A 16008-nucleotide genomic window follows, 5' to 3' on the forward strand; every position below is an offset into this window, starting at 1 on the left:
TAGAGGGAGTATCAACTCGACTAAGGGGAAAATACTCAAAGATGACAGGCGAGGAGCTTTATCTCCACTTATGAGTAGAATACAGTGACACCATCTATTTGGTAGATACCGCTACTCAAGCTACTATTCTCAATGTATATTGTGCGAGGCTCGTCTGCACTATTACAATTCTCAAAAACATCTTCACATTCTGCAGTCATATGAACAATTCGAAATACATATACTGGTACTGATAGCCTACAGACCATGGCTGCAAATAGAAATCTTCCTCCACAAACTACACAATAACATGAAAGAACTCGATCTTCTGCCAATCGTTTACATTTAGATGCGAAACGCAGTGATATTTTCTACCTGAAGAATAGTACTATTGTTTCTGCGAAGGAGTGATACGTGAAGATGTTTGCTCCTACTTAAGTGCTTCATGGAAACATAGGGAGAATTCTGGAATTATAATCCTGATAAAAATTAAATAATAACTGTTTAAGTTTCATAGTTCATTTCCTCCCTGTTTTAAAAATAAATAAGAAACATCACCATTCTATGAAATATTCTACCTGTGGCAATAAATTGTCATTATTATGCTAGGGCATTTCGAAATTAATGTCAATTCTCCATATCATTTAACATTGTTTATTTGACAAGTTAAGTTTATAACAATCATTACAAAATCAATTAAATAATTTCTTTAGATATTAAATTAATAGGGTATTTATGCATCAAAAGAACTGATGAATCAATCACACATTCAGTAACATTCAACCAAGTGCATTAATATTTATAACCTTCGAAAGCAGCATTATCTCCTTGTCCTCCCTGACCAGGAGTGCCGTATGTACTGGAAGGCCTTCTGGAACTAGCACCTTGGTTTGGAGCTCCATATGATGGTGATGGTCGACCACTTCTCTGAGGTCCACGACCACCATTTCCACCACGGGATCTCTGACCAAATCCTCCAGAGCTTCTGCTTGGAGCTCCATATTGACTTGATGGACGTCCTGAACCACCAGGACCTCCAGATCCAGGTGATAGATAAGTATTGGATGGGCCAGATGGAGACCCTCCAAAGCCACCGTCATCATTCCTTGGACCACCAATGCCAGGGGTGCCATAAGTATTAGATGGTCCACCCTGTGAACCAAAAGATCCAGGACCTCCACTGCCACCAGGTGGAAGGTAGGTGTTAGATGGCCCACCAGGTGAACCACCGAAACTGCTGTCATCTGCTAAACCGCTTGGGCCTCCAAAATTTGGTGCACCGTAAGAACCACTTGGCTGTCCTGAACCTTGCCCACCTCCAAAACCACTTCCTCCAGGACGTGGACCGCCAAAACCGCCATTTCCAGAAGGACCTTGACCACCAAGACCACCTCCTGGAGGCAGATATGTATTAGATGGCCCATTAGGCGATCCACCGAAACCACCTACACTATCTGCGAAAGCACCTGGTCCTCCACTTGGACCTCCTGGGGCCGGAGCACCATAAGATCCTGAAGGTCTGCCCTGTCCGCCACCAAATCCGCCTACATTTCCTCCAGAAAAGCCACTGGGACCTCTACTTGGTCCACCAGAATTTGGTACGCCATAAGTGCCCGATGGTTGACCACTGCCAAATCCACCCTGTCCAGTAAAATCATTGCTGCCAGATGGACCTTGACCTCCAAATCCACCGCTTGATGGGGGAAGATAAGCATTCGAAGGACCATTGGGGGAACCATTGTAGCCTCCACCAACACTATCATCCAGACCACCTTGGGGGCCACCGATTCCTGGAGCACCGTAAGACCCAGATGGCCTTCCTGAACCTGAACCACCTAAACCTCCCGAAGGGCGAGAAGGAAATCCTGCACCACCAGATGGTGGCAAATACGTATTTGAAGCACCATTGAACCCACTTGAAGAATCTCCGAAACCACCTGAAATTCTTCCACCAAATCCGCCTCCACCAGATGGTCCTCCTTGGCCACCAAAGCCACTGCCGCCAGCTGGAGCACCGTATGTCCCTGAAGGTCTTCTACCAAATCCACTTCCTCCAGAAGGACCTTGACCCCCAAATCCACTGCCTCCAGAAGGACCTTGACCCCCAAATCCACTGCCTCCTGAAGATGGAGCACCATATGTTCCAGAGGGCCTTCCTCCGAAACCACTACCACCTCGTGCACCAAAGCCACTGCCTCCAGAAGATGGAGCACCATATGTACCTGAAGGTCTTCCTCCCTGTCCACCAAATCCATTACCTCCAGAAGAGGGAGCTCCATATGTTCCCGAAGGTCTTCCTCCTGCTCCACCAAATCCGCTTCCTCCAGAAGATCTTCCACCAAAACCACCACCTCCTGAAGGTCCCTGGCCACCAAATCCACTGCCTCCAGATGCAGGTGCACCATATGTCCCTGACGGTCTTCCTCCAAATCCGTTACCTCCAGAAGGTCCTCGGCCTCCAAATCCACCGCTGCCTCTAGCAGGAGTACCATAGGTACCAGATGGCCTACCAAAACCACTACCTCCTTGTGATCTTTGACCTGCAAAACCTCCTGAAGGTCTTTGACCGGCTCCAGAACTTGGAGGAAGGTATGAGTTCGATGGTCCATTAGGAGAGCCTCCAAAACTTCCCGGTCCATTAGGTGAGTCTCCAAAAGTTCCTGGTCCACTACCGAATTCTGGAGCACCATAAGTGCCAGAAGGTCCTCCGCTTAATGGTCCTTGTCCTCCAATTCCAGATCCTTGTGGTCCCAGACCACCAGGTGGTAGATATGAATTAGAGGGTCCATTTGGTGAACCACCGAATCCTGCATTGGGGCCCCCAACACCAGGAGAAGAATCAAAAGATGGTCCTCCAAAACCACCGCCTCCTGAAGGACCTTGACTACCAATGCCTCCGGCATTATTCGGAGGCAGGTATGCATTTGAAGGCCCTGATGGTGAACCTCCAAATCCTGAGTCAGGACCACCTCTAGGATAGCCTGCAAAACAACAAAACAGTCATTAGTATAACTAACTCTAACATATTGGAAGGAATTCAGACTGACACCTAAATTCAAATAATTATAAGGAAGATGTTATTTAATTTTTTGCGCTTTCCATTCAGATGTAACTGAGGTAAATGGCAGCAGGACAATCTGAAAGAAAGAACTCGAACTTTTGCAAAAATGCCAGTGTTGGTAATCTTAAATAACAAAAACTCAAACCCACAACATTACTTTAACAATCAACATTGTTTACATATACCGAATGTCATAGAGTATGAGATTCTGAACATAATACGTAAATTCACAAACAGTATTTAAATCATGTAAGGATTGTAAAACGTAAGTGTGGAATGTACAGATTCCTACACTATCTTGTAAGCGACATGAACATAGAATGAAGTTGCCTTTTCTTCAGCAACATCAACAAGCTTAAGTGCAGTTACTATAAACATTGCATTGGAATAAATACTGATGGAAAGTAACTGGCCAGAATAGAGATACCTATGTACCTACATATACTTATGTTACTTATAGACCTATAGCATATGGTTGATTTTGAGTATATAAGCTAAAAATAAACACAAAACTAAATTAGAACTTAAAATATGCGTCACCCAAGATGAGAGATGAGATAAATAAAGAATTTATGGTAGGGACTGTTACAGGCACGCTGTAATTGGTCATTACTGTAGACAACCAGTTTCCAAATGTAATTTTTATAAATAATTATACTGCACATCGCAGAAATAATAAATTTACAACATGTTATTTTATCTATATTGTTCAAATGCTCACTTAGTTGTTATTTTTAATTACTGGCAGTAATAGTCTAAAAGGATTTTCTAGTGTAGCTTTATGTTTACTTCAGTTATAAACTAACATTTTCACGTAAATAGTACAGTTTAATGTCCCAATATGTTTGTAAGAAATAAGGTATCTAAGCAAAATGGCTAATAGTTTAATTATTCTTATGTAATGGACTACCTTAATAATTGAAGTGGTTATTAGAAGAAGGACCCAATTAGTGATTTTTTCAAAATGAACGTTTTTCAATTTCTTTGCATTTTTCTGGAGGCGCATCTGGTGAGTATAACAAGGTTCCAGTCATTTATATAATTTACAGAGAAATCACACATTGTATTGTATGTTTGGTAGGAGAAGAGCCCAATTATTCCATTTGGAACTTTACTGTAGCTCTCCTGTGTACGTTTGTAGAAGAGAAGCCCAACAGTTTATAGCTGTCAGACTAGAATCTGGATTGATTAGACAGTTGGCAGTCTATGGCAGAAATAAGAAAGTGGGAGATCTCACACTTCTTTCTAGAACATCGTCATAGTTATCTCCCATGTGATTGGCACTTCACTGTCATAGAGCATATGCAGAGGAAACTTGAACGTGTAAAAAGCCCTGAAGAGTGGATAGATTATGTAATATCAACACTCCAGGCTTAACTTCCTGGCGAATCACTATCAACAGTGACATATGCCTTCTCGTCATATGCACTGCAGAGAGATTTGAGATTTAACCCAGGCATATTGGTGCACAATCTGTGATTAGAAGTTCCGCACCGCCATCTCTCCTAGTCCCGAAGACTTACACATACACTCACCCTAGTACACGACATAACTCTCCATAGATACACATCATGTACAGTGTGGCCTACCAAAGTGTTGTACAACTAGAAAATGGGTCACAGTCCTGCCATATATCCGCAATATGCGGAACCCGAATCATACATACATACATACATACATACATACATACATACATACATACATACATACATACATACATACATACATACATGCATACATTAGTGAAAAATATCAGTATGTCAGACAGATATTAACTGATATCTACTACATGTTATTGTAAAGAAATAAGTTGTTAGGTCCCGTCCCCTATCATCTTAGCTGAAACAAACAAAGCTGCAAGCTTTAATCTACACATGCAACTGTTCTATTCTTACTTTCTTAATTGTTGCAGACGTTATCGATTGCAATTTTAGTTTCATCATAACAGTTAAATTACGTGTTTTAATTTGGTGAAATTCTAAAGAAATGTGCAATTATTATTCTACATAAGTTAATTTAAATTTATGTTTCACTTACATAAATAGCCTATGTATTGCAGTAAGATATTTAAGTTCTGTTAAGTTATTACAAAAGTGATAACTTTACCTTGCCTCTTTGTACGTGGAGTTTCAGTTGTAGATGTTGTAGTTGAAGTTTTGGCGACTGCAGCTTTACTAGAGGAAGCATTTTCTGCGAGGCATAGCTGAGACACTGTTGCCAAAATAGCAACAATTGTCCATATCTATGATACAGAAAAAAAAGTAGAGTAAGCATGAAATGTACAGTATGTTCATGTTAGCTGGCACAAATAATTTAATTACATTAAACAGGTCAATATAAGAAGGCAATATTCTATACTTTATCGCTGAGTTTCTGTTATTTTTATCAAGTTCGACTATTTCTTACGTCATTTTTAGCAATATTGAGAAAATATGAATTTCTGAAGATAACAATTTAATTGAATGTAACCTATACTTATGCTGAATTGAATGTTCATTCTGGGATGTTAATTTTAGACTTTCCAACATCTGCTGTTCAACACAGTGGCTGACTAGAATAATAGGAACTAGGAATTAAGCCACGAAAGACTTCTTCTAAATCCTTTCTTATTCGCCATCACTGGTGGTCTAGTTGTCACCATACTCATACTTTCCATTGGATCCGAGGTTCGTGGGCTTAAATTCGATCGAAAGTGATGAATTTTTAAGAGATAAAATTTTATCACGATTTTCTACGAAAAGGAAGTAAAGCTGTGAAGGTAGTGTCATAGATTTATTGCAAGTAAAATAACACTGCCCCCCCCCCCGTGAATGAGAGAATTCCAGGCAAAATTTACCACGTCGAAATTCAACTATAGAGACAATAAAAAAAGTACCCGTATGGCTGACTGAACTGTGCGTATATTTATCCAAACCACCACATTTATTTTATTATTATTATTATTATTATTATTATTATTATTATTATTATTATTATTATTATTATTATTATTATTATTATTGGCTAGAGGCTATTTTCCTAACGTCTTCTTTGTCCTTATAATTTTCATTTTTTCTGTTTCCTTTTTCTTCAGACAGTACTCATGCCCTATGTGGAATTCAAACCCACAACCTTTCGGACCAAGCAGTAGAGACTTTCCGTGTCTCTACCGCTTGCGCCACCCAGGCTGGCCCCTTTAATCCACCCACCCATCCTTCCCTATTCGATGAAATATAATACATAGTCCTATTAGCTTTGAAGATTAGATTCTGTTGGTAGTACTCAGTTGTGATATTCGGCCTGTTCGCACGAGAACCGGTTGTTAAATTATTGATAGGTTCGGCGAACTTTTCAGTTTTTAATATTTTCAATTACCATGGACATACACCGTATATGTTTAACATAGGTAAGCATGAGAGAACTGGTTGTTAAACTTTGTGAATATCACCACTGTTATTACTCGACCAAGGCCAGTGGAGTCCTGCACCCCAGAGCCGTAGTTATTTTACGACGCTTTATCAACTTCTTAGGTTATTTAGCATCTGAATTAGATGAAAGTGATAATGCCGGTGAAATGAGTCCGGGGTCCAGCACCGAAAGTTACCCAACATTGGGTTGAGGGAAAACCCCGGAAAAATCTCAACCACGTAACTTTCCCCGACCGGGAATCGAATCCGGGCCACCTGGTTTCGCGGCCAGACTCGCTAACCGTTACTCCACAGATGCGGCGGCGCTACTGCTCCTGCGTTCGTAATACCGAATCGCAATAGTTCACATTACTCCCGCGGCTCCACTCGCCTTGGTCGAGTAATAATACTATAATAAATACAATAAATATAGAACAAAATTTCGAGTAGCTGTTGTTAGTAATTTATATTTTGTAATTTACAAACTATACTACTGTATTTTTATTTTGCCAATTTTTAATTGTCCACGTTATTATCATGATTGCGATGACAAGGTAAACAGAGCCTGATATGTATGCAAAAATATATACTAGAAAAAAAATATACATACAAAATTTGCTAAAATATGTATTATAAATGAGTAGTCTAGAATCAAGCATGTGGGCGTGAGGCCAGTATTATTATTAGTCTAGAATCAAACTGCACTTATCTGAATTGTCAGAAAAGACGAAAAACTAGTGCAGTTAGACTCCACACGGTGATTTAACTACTAAAGTTAAGGCAGATAATCTCTAGTTTGACTCCAAACGAGCAATTTGTCACATATCCTGAAAAATTCTGCATAGAAACATATCTTAATCCCATATTGCATAATTTGGAGGAAGTACAGTTTGATTCTAGGCGACTCAAATAATATGAAATAGTAGGAATTGAAATTACGTCAATGAACTAACTTTATTCCCCGTTGTAGCGGTATGTAATGAAAACAATTAATTCTGTATCTGTATTTTTTCCTGAAGAATATTTTATATAGTGTAAATGTATTCATTCTCTAAGTTAAACTTTGTTATTCATACTCGCAAATTGTTGCTAAAAACGAAAAATAATTGGTTTGGTAACGACCATTTTTTGCAATAGCATTATCTTAGAAATAAAATACTGTTTTAATGATTCTTAGTTTTAAGAAGGAAAAATATTAGTAACAGTAGGCTATAGTTTTTCTTGTAGAACTAGGAAAATATCCATAAAAACATTTCCCTAAATAAATATTTATACGCAAAATTAAACGCAGGTAAAATCTGTAATAAGTCTACAATTTAAAAATAAAATACATAGTTTCTTAAACAATTCACAAAATCTACATGCAAAACATTTTACATTGAAATGTTCATTTCTTGTAAAAGCTGTAAAATACGCATAAAAACATTTATTTTTTCCACGAGTTGTGCATTTAAATCTCTTTCTTACCTGTTCTAGAAAGTTATAAAAAACGTGTATTTTGCATAGAAATTGGGGTCCTGATAAGAATACAAAAGCAGAGCAATAGAACCGAAATACACGAAGACCACTTTCTTCACAGATATTTTATTCACGTGAAGAAAGGATCTATCAGAGATCGATACTGTCTCCTTTGAGACATGCCATGACCTAGAGATCTCTGTGGATAGAAATGTTGAATTTTCTATATCGGTGCTCTTCTCGTAAGTTGTTATTCATGTTTGAATTCCAACTTAAAATTTCATGCTGGTATCAATTTACTATTTTTTATTGGTTATTTTACGACCCTTTTTCAACTGTTACGGTTATACAGCGTCTGAGTGAGATGAAGGTGATAATACCGGCGAAATGAGTTCAGGGTCCAGTGCCGAAAGTTACCCAGCATTTGCTCTTAATGGACTGAGGGAAAATCCCGGAAAAACCTCAACCAGGTAACTTGTCCCAACCAGGATTTTAACCCGGGCCCGCTCGTTTCACAGTAAGATATGCTAACCGTTATTCCACAGCCGTGGACTCAATTTACTGCTATCGAAAAATGTACGGCACATCGTAGGTTTACATAAAAATATACTATAACAAACAAAAGAATACTATTTATCGAAAGTTTTTATGTCCCAAGTCCATTATTTGCGATTTTTTTTACCCACCCTACGTCTACTGGTACATAAAATATGATGAAGGATTGGCACGATATAAGTGCAGAAACTCGCCGGATTCGTGGTCATGGTTTCCACGCATGCTTTTTTTTTAGTTGGTTATTTAACGTCCATGGGATTGGTGATATCGATATGGTATTTGGCGAGATGAGACCGAGGATTCACCATATTTTTCCTGACATTCTCCCTATAGTTGGAGAAGCCTCGGAAAAACCCAACCGGGTAATCAGCATAAGCGGGAATTGAACCCACGCCCGAGCGCAACTCCGGATCGGCAGGCAAGCTACGCCGGTGGCCTCCACGTAATGTTAAAGCTACGTGTCGTTACATCTGAGTACAACACGGAGGAGTAAAATAATATTTTTGAATTTAGGACGGCACAAACGCAACTCAGAGCCTTGATCCTTAGTCTGAACGAAAATAAAATTAAACGCCACGAAGAACAAAGTCAAACAAAACATAACGAAAAATATTATAACAAAAACATTTTAGACACGATGAATTTCTTTATGAAATTAATCACGTTCAAATGCAGCTGCATGAGTCGAATTCAACCTTCGTAAAATATGAGTTTTCATCTCTTCACTATCATGGATGTCGAAGTGTTTAACACGTTACCATAATACTATTAATTTCGTTGACTAGGTGTAAAAATCATAATGCACTATTTCGCACTGTTCAAAGATTGTTTCCGTTTCATCTCCAGGGGGTGGTTGGAAGTTGTTTCGTTAACATTTCCAGTTCTTCAGAAAACTTACCTTATGGATTTTACTACGATGATGAACCATCTCTGCAAGACGGCATGGAAATTTGAACTCAACAAACCCTACACTGCACACTGATCTGAAGAAGATCCCATATCTATCGTATTTATACAGTCACATGAAAAAAAGTATCTCATCCCCACCTTCCACAGTTCCCCTCTCATCACCAAATTATGCGAGGTTACAAAAAAAGAAACAGACAGGATACATTACAGATTATGGTTTGAGAAGCAACAGTCTTCCACAAATGAAATTGGCGGGACGATATTGACGTTCCAACCACAAAGAAAGGAAGGGTATTACCCCTTCTAGGCTCTTCTTTCTCCCCCACTAAATACTCGTGTTTCAAACAAGTGAAAGTGAAGAAGAGATCTGGAGTAGGCAGTGAGAGGGGATAGAGCAGGTGCTTCAAAGATGAATGTGCAGCATACCGACATAAGTCATTTATATTGCGAGTTTGCTATGTCAATTGTCAAAGAATTAATTGTTCAAATTGAAGACCTGCACGTCTTTGTTTCACTCGAAGAACGAATTAACAAACAATGATATTTCCAGTCGTGAGATGTACTACATGCACTTTGACCGCTGTTAAAATATGTACAAGATTGAAATTTATTGCAATACAGCTAGACTGGATGTTCGAAGATTAAGTTATTCCTGCTGAGGTATTAAAACATAGCAAACTGAACAATATTTAGAAGGAACTTCCAATACTAGGAAACAAAATAACTTTAAAGGCAAAGTAAAATAATAATAATAATAATAATAATAATAATAATAATAATAATAATAATAATAATAATAATTATAATAATAATAATAATAATAATAATAACCTAATTAATAAAGTGAATCTAATTTTCTATTACAACCTACATATATATTATATACAGATAATTAAATATCACAGGCACACATATATATATATATGTATATATATATTATTTTGGCATTGATACTCTTTCACTACTTTCATTCCTCTCATCTCATCATTGCACTAGCACTGTGACACATTTTACTGACACTTCAAAATACATTTCATTGACACTATGTAACACATTTCACTGACACTATAAATTTTCACTGATCGAACTATTCGTTGCCATTATAAACCATAACGTCACTGACAAAATAAAACAAAAATTACACCCTTATTATTCCGTAGAACCATACAATAAACTATATTAACCTAAAATTGCTGGTCTAAGATCCTCTTACAAGATTTTAATCTAATTTGCAATTCAAACCAAAGGAATTAATCGTCAGGCTAAGTAAATACATGTCACATTAATTTATGTTATGTAACGTATCTTTTGTAACATTTACACTTTATACACAACTTTTCAAGTTATTTTTTAATCTCCTTAAAGAAGGACAGCTCTCAAAGACCGCTGCAGGTAGGTAATTTCAATCATTTATAGTTCGATTTAAAAATGAGAATTTACCTACATTTGTTTCCTACATTTAATTTTAAAATCATGATCGTTCCTACCATAGTACGCTGACTTCTCTAACCGAACTGTTATGTCTACCCATGCTTTTTGACCTATACAGTGATGTGAGTCTAGTTTTTCTATGTCTGTTTTCCATAGCTTCCCTTCAGTTCTTCTATCTTATCATTCCCTTGTCCTTTTTTTACCTTTAACAAATTTAGCTGCTCTATACTGATTTTTTTAAGGAATTTATCTGATATATTCTATAGCTATCGAAGATGAAGTTCCGTATTCCATTAACGGTCGCACTAACTTTAGATGTGCTATTTCACTGATTTGGAGACTAACCTTTTTCAAGATTCTCATAATAAAATGAAGTGCCCTCCATGCTTTTCCCGTAACACTATCAATCTACTCTTATGAACACTATCTTGTGGCACCCCTGAACTTAACTTATATTATTTGCAATTTCCGATATTTTGTGACCTACCCTAACTCTCTGGGTTCTACCTTCTAAGAATTCTTTACCTATTAATATGTCGTCTTCATTTGTAAACTGAAACAAAAATTAAACATTCATACCAACACAAATGTAGTTTCATTTCCGAAACTGAGTGACATATTCTACGTGCTGATGTATCCCAGATATAGCGCAAAATGATTTGTATATGTCAATTGGTGTTTCTAAATTTTACAAAATCTGTCTCTTCTTGCTTTCAGTTGCCTATCTGTTTCAAAAGTCAATAAAGAAATATGAACTTTCTTTTTAAAACACATAGACTAAAATCCAAACTTAATTAGAGCGTCATCAACGCCATCAACCCTTTCGTCTTCACTCTTGAAAGTATTTTGACGGAATGTCAGTCTTTCTCAAGTAGCGAAACTTTGTGGTCGTGTGAGCAGCATGCCCGAAACACATATCTTAAGACAACACGGGAAGAAAACGTAAAATAAGTTATTTTCTAAGTCTAGTGGTTACCATTCTTGTATTGGATCTGAAGTTGGTAGGTTCAAACCTGGAATAGGGAGACGCACATTTTAAGGGAAATGAAATCCTTAGCATCATTATTAACCCAGTTACACTACTTTACGCGAATTTCAGTGAAAAATCTGGTCGAAGTCTATAAGGTCTCACAATGATGCCAAAAATTATGTTTTATTTTTCTGATTCAATCATCAGAAACAGACGGAGATTCGACATCTTCCCGAAAAGCAAGCAAATGAAAAAACGGTATGATATTTATTTTGAAGAGATCTCTCATTCTGGGAAAGATTTCTTTTCATGAGCCTTCAACTTTAATTCCCTTCTGAAGAAAGCCATTTTCAGAACATTCACCTTCACGTTTAAACCTGTGAATTTTACGTCCAGTGATAAGCACGGTAACCGCCGCATCACGGACGACTATTACTCAAAATCAGAAAGAGGGACAATTTCTTCACCATTTCATACTTTCTGGAGACAAATTTCACAAGATTCTAAAGAAATATTTCTATGGATCGTGTAACTGTAGGAATCAAAGTTGTACACTATATTCTTGTTTAAAAATAAAGGAAATTATTGAATTGGAAGAATTCCACCAAGATAAATTATATAATTTTACATTATAAGCATAACTGCATTGCTTGGTATAACATGCAAATACGATATGTTGTTATTAACTGCGATTATGTAAACATTCATGTCCATTATATGAAACCTAAAGTTGTATATTTTCTAGCGTATTAATTTTCGAACCAGTGAATTTTCACTCTGTGTTAATTATTTAAAAAAAGTGACAGGAGATTTGAGGACACCTCTATGATTGCATGTGACGTCTAAATGACACAGGAATTAGTGTAATGGTTTAGTTTAGGATAAATAAATACAATCTTTTGTAAATTTTAAGTGTGTCTAATGAACGAAATGAAATGAGATATGAATAAAAGTCAATCCTCCAAAAATAATGATACATGAAAGAGAATGTACAGTCTTAGAAAAAAGTTTTGTCGCACAGATTCTTTATAAGTCCCAGAAAGGAGACAGTGCGCATGATTAGAGGATGAGCTACCTGGTTCGCAAGAGAACTAGTTGAGGTAACAAAATTAGTTTTGTTTCGTTGCATGTCTGATCATGCGCACTGCCTCATTTCTGGGACATAAAGTATAGGTACGACAAAACTTTTTTCTAAGACTGAAAGTATCTGTGCGACAAAACTTGTTTCTAAGACTGTACTATTAACAGGACAAGTACTGGACTGTTTTTGAGCCACATTCAATTAAGAATTAACTGGTACACTGTATATAAGAACACAAGAATGTCCCGTAAATAAAGGTTATTTTCATTTCGTGACGAGAGTACCTGATTGTTCGCAAATAATTTTGTATTTATATTTTTATTATTTTCCAGGTGCACACCTTTGGCTGTGTTAATTTCAATTCTTCCACAATTACGTTGATATAATAAATCAAAGACAATAAAATCAATAAAGGACGCAATCTAACAAAGTCTGAAAGCAGTTGGCCCTGTGGCGCAATGGATAACGCGTCTGACTTCGGATCAGAAGATTCTAGGTTCGAATCCTAGCAGGGTCAAGTATTTTGGAACATAAACGTGAATAGAAACAAAGAAAACACAAGTAATGCTAACCTTGTATTAACTTTCTATAGTTACACACTATTGGGTACGCGTCTGTTTCGCGTCCATGTTAAAAAACAACTGAATAACATTATTTTTAACATTGAAATTTCATCCTGGTAGGTTGTGTACAAGTATAATACGCGGACTCCCCTTCTATATAGAAATAGATTATTTTCATTGTTGGGTTTATTGGATATGACGCAAGTATTTTCTATGGCTACCGAAGTCGATTGACGTCAGTGTAATTTTCGTTACACAAAAGTCTTTCATTTTTTTTCTATTAATAGTAGACGTTACCCGTCAAAAGAATGAATGAATGAATGAATGAATGAATGAATGAATGAATGAATGAATGAATGAATGAATGAATGAATGAATGAATGAACGAATGAATGAATGAATGAATAAACGACATAAAGAAATAATAATATAAATAAGAAATAATGAATGAAAGAATGATTCATTGAATAAATAAATAAATAAATAAATAAAATAATTAAATAAATAAATAAATAATAATAGAAATTAAAATGAGTGGAGTAGATGAAAAAGTAAGTTATAATAAAGAAAGAAACCATCAAAGAAAAATTAAGAAGTTAAAGAGAATGAAAAAAAAAAAGAAAATAATAATGAAGAAATAAAACAATGACGAAAGACAGACGAATAAAACAAATAAAGAGCGATTACACAGGTTAAACTGGCAGCTCATTTATTATACAGATTCATATATGCCAATTTGAAACATTGTAGATTAGTAACAGTAGGTATGAAGAATGGCCTGAATATTATAAGAGTAAAATAATAATGCAGCTATACTGTAGCTGATGCAGTGCTGTAGAGACCTACTACGTAATCACTGTAATCAGCTCCCGTAATGCTTAGTATCAACAATGTCACTGAAGGGCAACCACAGAGTACATCACATTTCTTGTATACAATGCAAATACATTTGCTTCATGCACCTCGTAGTAAATGTGAAAATTGGGCGATAATAAATAGCACGAGTAGGCCTAAAAGTAATAACAGTAAAATGAATCGATTCATTTAAAATATCGATTTCATCAACGAAGTACATTGTTAACTTGGACGGAAAATTTCCCATATCGGTTTGTCCACCACAAATCTCATTGTCAGAGAGCCTGTCGGGAATATAGCCTATATCTATTCTATTCTTCGGGCGAGAAGCCGTCGAAATGCTACGGCTCAGTGGACGAGGCACTAATACTCACAATAAAGTACCCAGTTAAGGAAATGTGAAAACTTACTTCTTTTTTTTACAAAAGAGATCACCTTTATTTCGGTTCCGGATGTATTTGCAACATACCGATTTATTGTAAACTAGCCGTACCCGTGCGCTCCGCTGCACCCGTTAGAAATAAATATAAAGTAATCGCTCCATGCAGAAAGGGCTTCAGTCACAAATTTTGAAAAAACGAGATATCGATGGAAATCATATCTTTATGGATGGTTCCATCAGCCTGTGCAGAAAGGAATTCAGTCCAATGCTTGGAAAGACAGAAACTGAAGCGTCAGGCTGAGAGTTATATGCAGAAAGGAATACAAAGTACAGACTGTTTTCCTTAGTTTTCTCAAAACCAGGTCTAATGGACTGAAGCCCTTTCTGCATGGGGCGATTCAATTATATAATTAAAATAGGACATTTGATCCAGGGAACATTCGTGTTTGATAGAAGGATAAATCGTTTATTATGTTACTTAATTTAAATTGAATTAAAAAATTAAAATGCGATCATTTTGATCCAGAGACCACTCATTTGGTCATAAAAATTAGTTTAGGAAATACAGGAAACGAATATACAGAATAGCCTATCAAGTTTTCTGTGCATAAGAATCTATTTTAATCTTACCTGTCCTCGATTCACTCAGAAGTTACTGTGATAACATTATAGCATTATGTCCATCTAGAGAAACTACACTTTCCAATGGTGAAATAATAATTAATTATACAAATCGGTTAATCTAGCTTCCGATATTACTTCATAGAAACGCAGAAACATTATCTGTAGGCTATCTTTCATAGCTTTCGATTGTTGTGTCCAAGGCCCCTTATAGACGAAGTCATTTGTTTATTTCATTACACGGCCTTAGATGGCAGTTATTTTAATTTTAAAACTCATTTATATCATTAAATATCAGTCCTATCAAAATTTTTTAAGGAATAAAACTTATCGCAAATTATTTTTAAAGAAACTTTTGTTATGTAACATTTTTCACAAAAATCAATAATAAGCGAGATATTTCGATTTATTTAATTCACAGGCCCCCTTATAACCCCCATTTTTAAATAATGTATTTTGAATGCCATATAGCCTAAAATCTAAGTTACAACGAACTTAATTTATATTCCAATTTCATCGAAATCCGTTCAGCCATTATCGCGTGAAAAGGTAACAAACATACAGACAGACAGACAGACAGACATACAAACAAAAATTTAAAAAAAGCGATTTTCGGTTTCAGGGTGGTTAATTATATATGTTAGGACCAATTATTTTTGGAAAATCGAAAATTACCAGAAAAATTTCGGCTACAGATTTATTATTAGTATAGATACAGTGGAGTCCCTTCGTTGTTTATAAATGGGGGTAAAAACTA

The 16008-nt window shown here is 36.4% G+C and overlaps 1 protein-coding gene and 1 non-coding gene across 2 annotated transcripts; one reads left to right on the plus strand and one right to left on the minus strand.

The window, feature by feature from the left end:
- Positions 1-617: 617 nt before the first annotated feature.
- LOC138694749 (uncharacterized) lies at positions 618-9491 on the minus strand. The gene is made up of 3 exons (XM_069818768.1): positions 9338-9491; positions 5147-5282; positions 618-2960 (listed from the first exon to the last, which is right to left on the minus strand). Exons 1-3 carry the CDS (start codon positions 9365-9367, stop codon positions 772-774), a joined length of 2355 nt encoding a protein of 784 aa, XP_069674869.1. The 5' UTR covers positions 9368-9491; the 3' UTR covers positions 618-771.
- A 3783-nt stretch (positions 9492-13274) lies between these two features.
- Positions 13275-13347, plus strand: TRNAR-UCG (transfer RNA arginine (anticodon UCG)). The gene has a single exon. It is a non-coding gene; the product is annotated as a tRNA-Arg (tRNA).
- Positions 13348-16008: the final 2661 nt, after the last annotated feature.

This window comes from Periplaneta americana, chromosome 2, assembly GCF_040183065.1.
Source record: "Periplaneta americana isolate PAMFEO1 chromosome 2, P.americana_PAMFEO1_priV1, whole genome shotgun sequence".
Taxonomy (NCBI): domain Eukaryota; kingdom Metazoa; phylum Arthropoda; class Insecta; order Blattodea; family Blattidae; genus Periplaneta; species Periplaneta americana.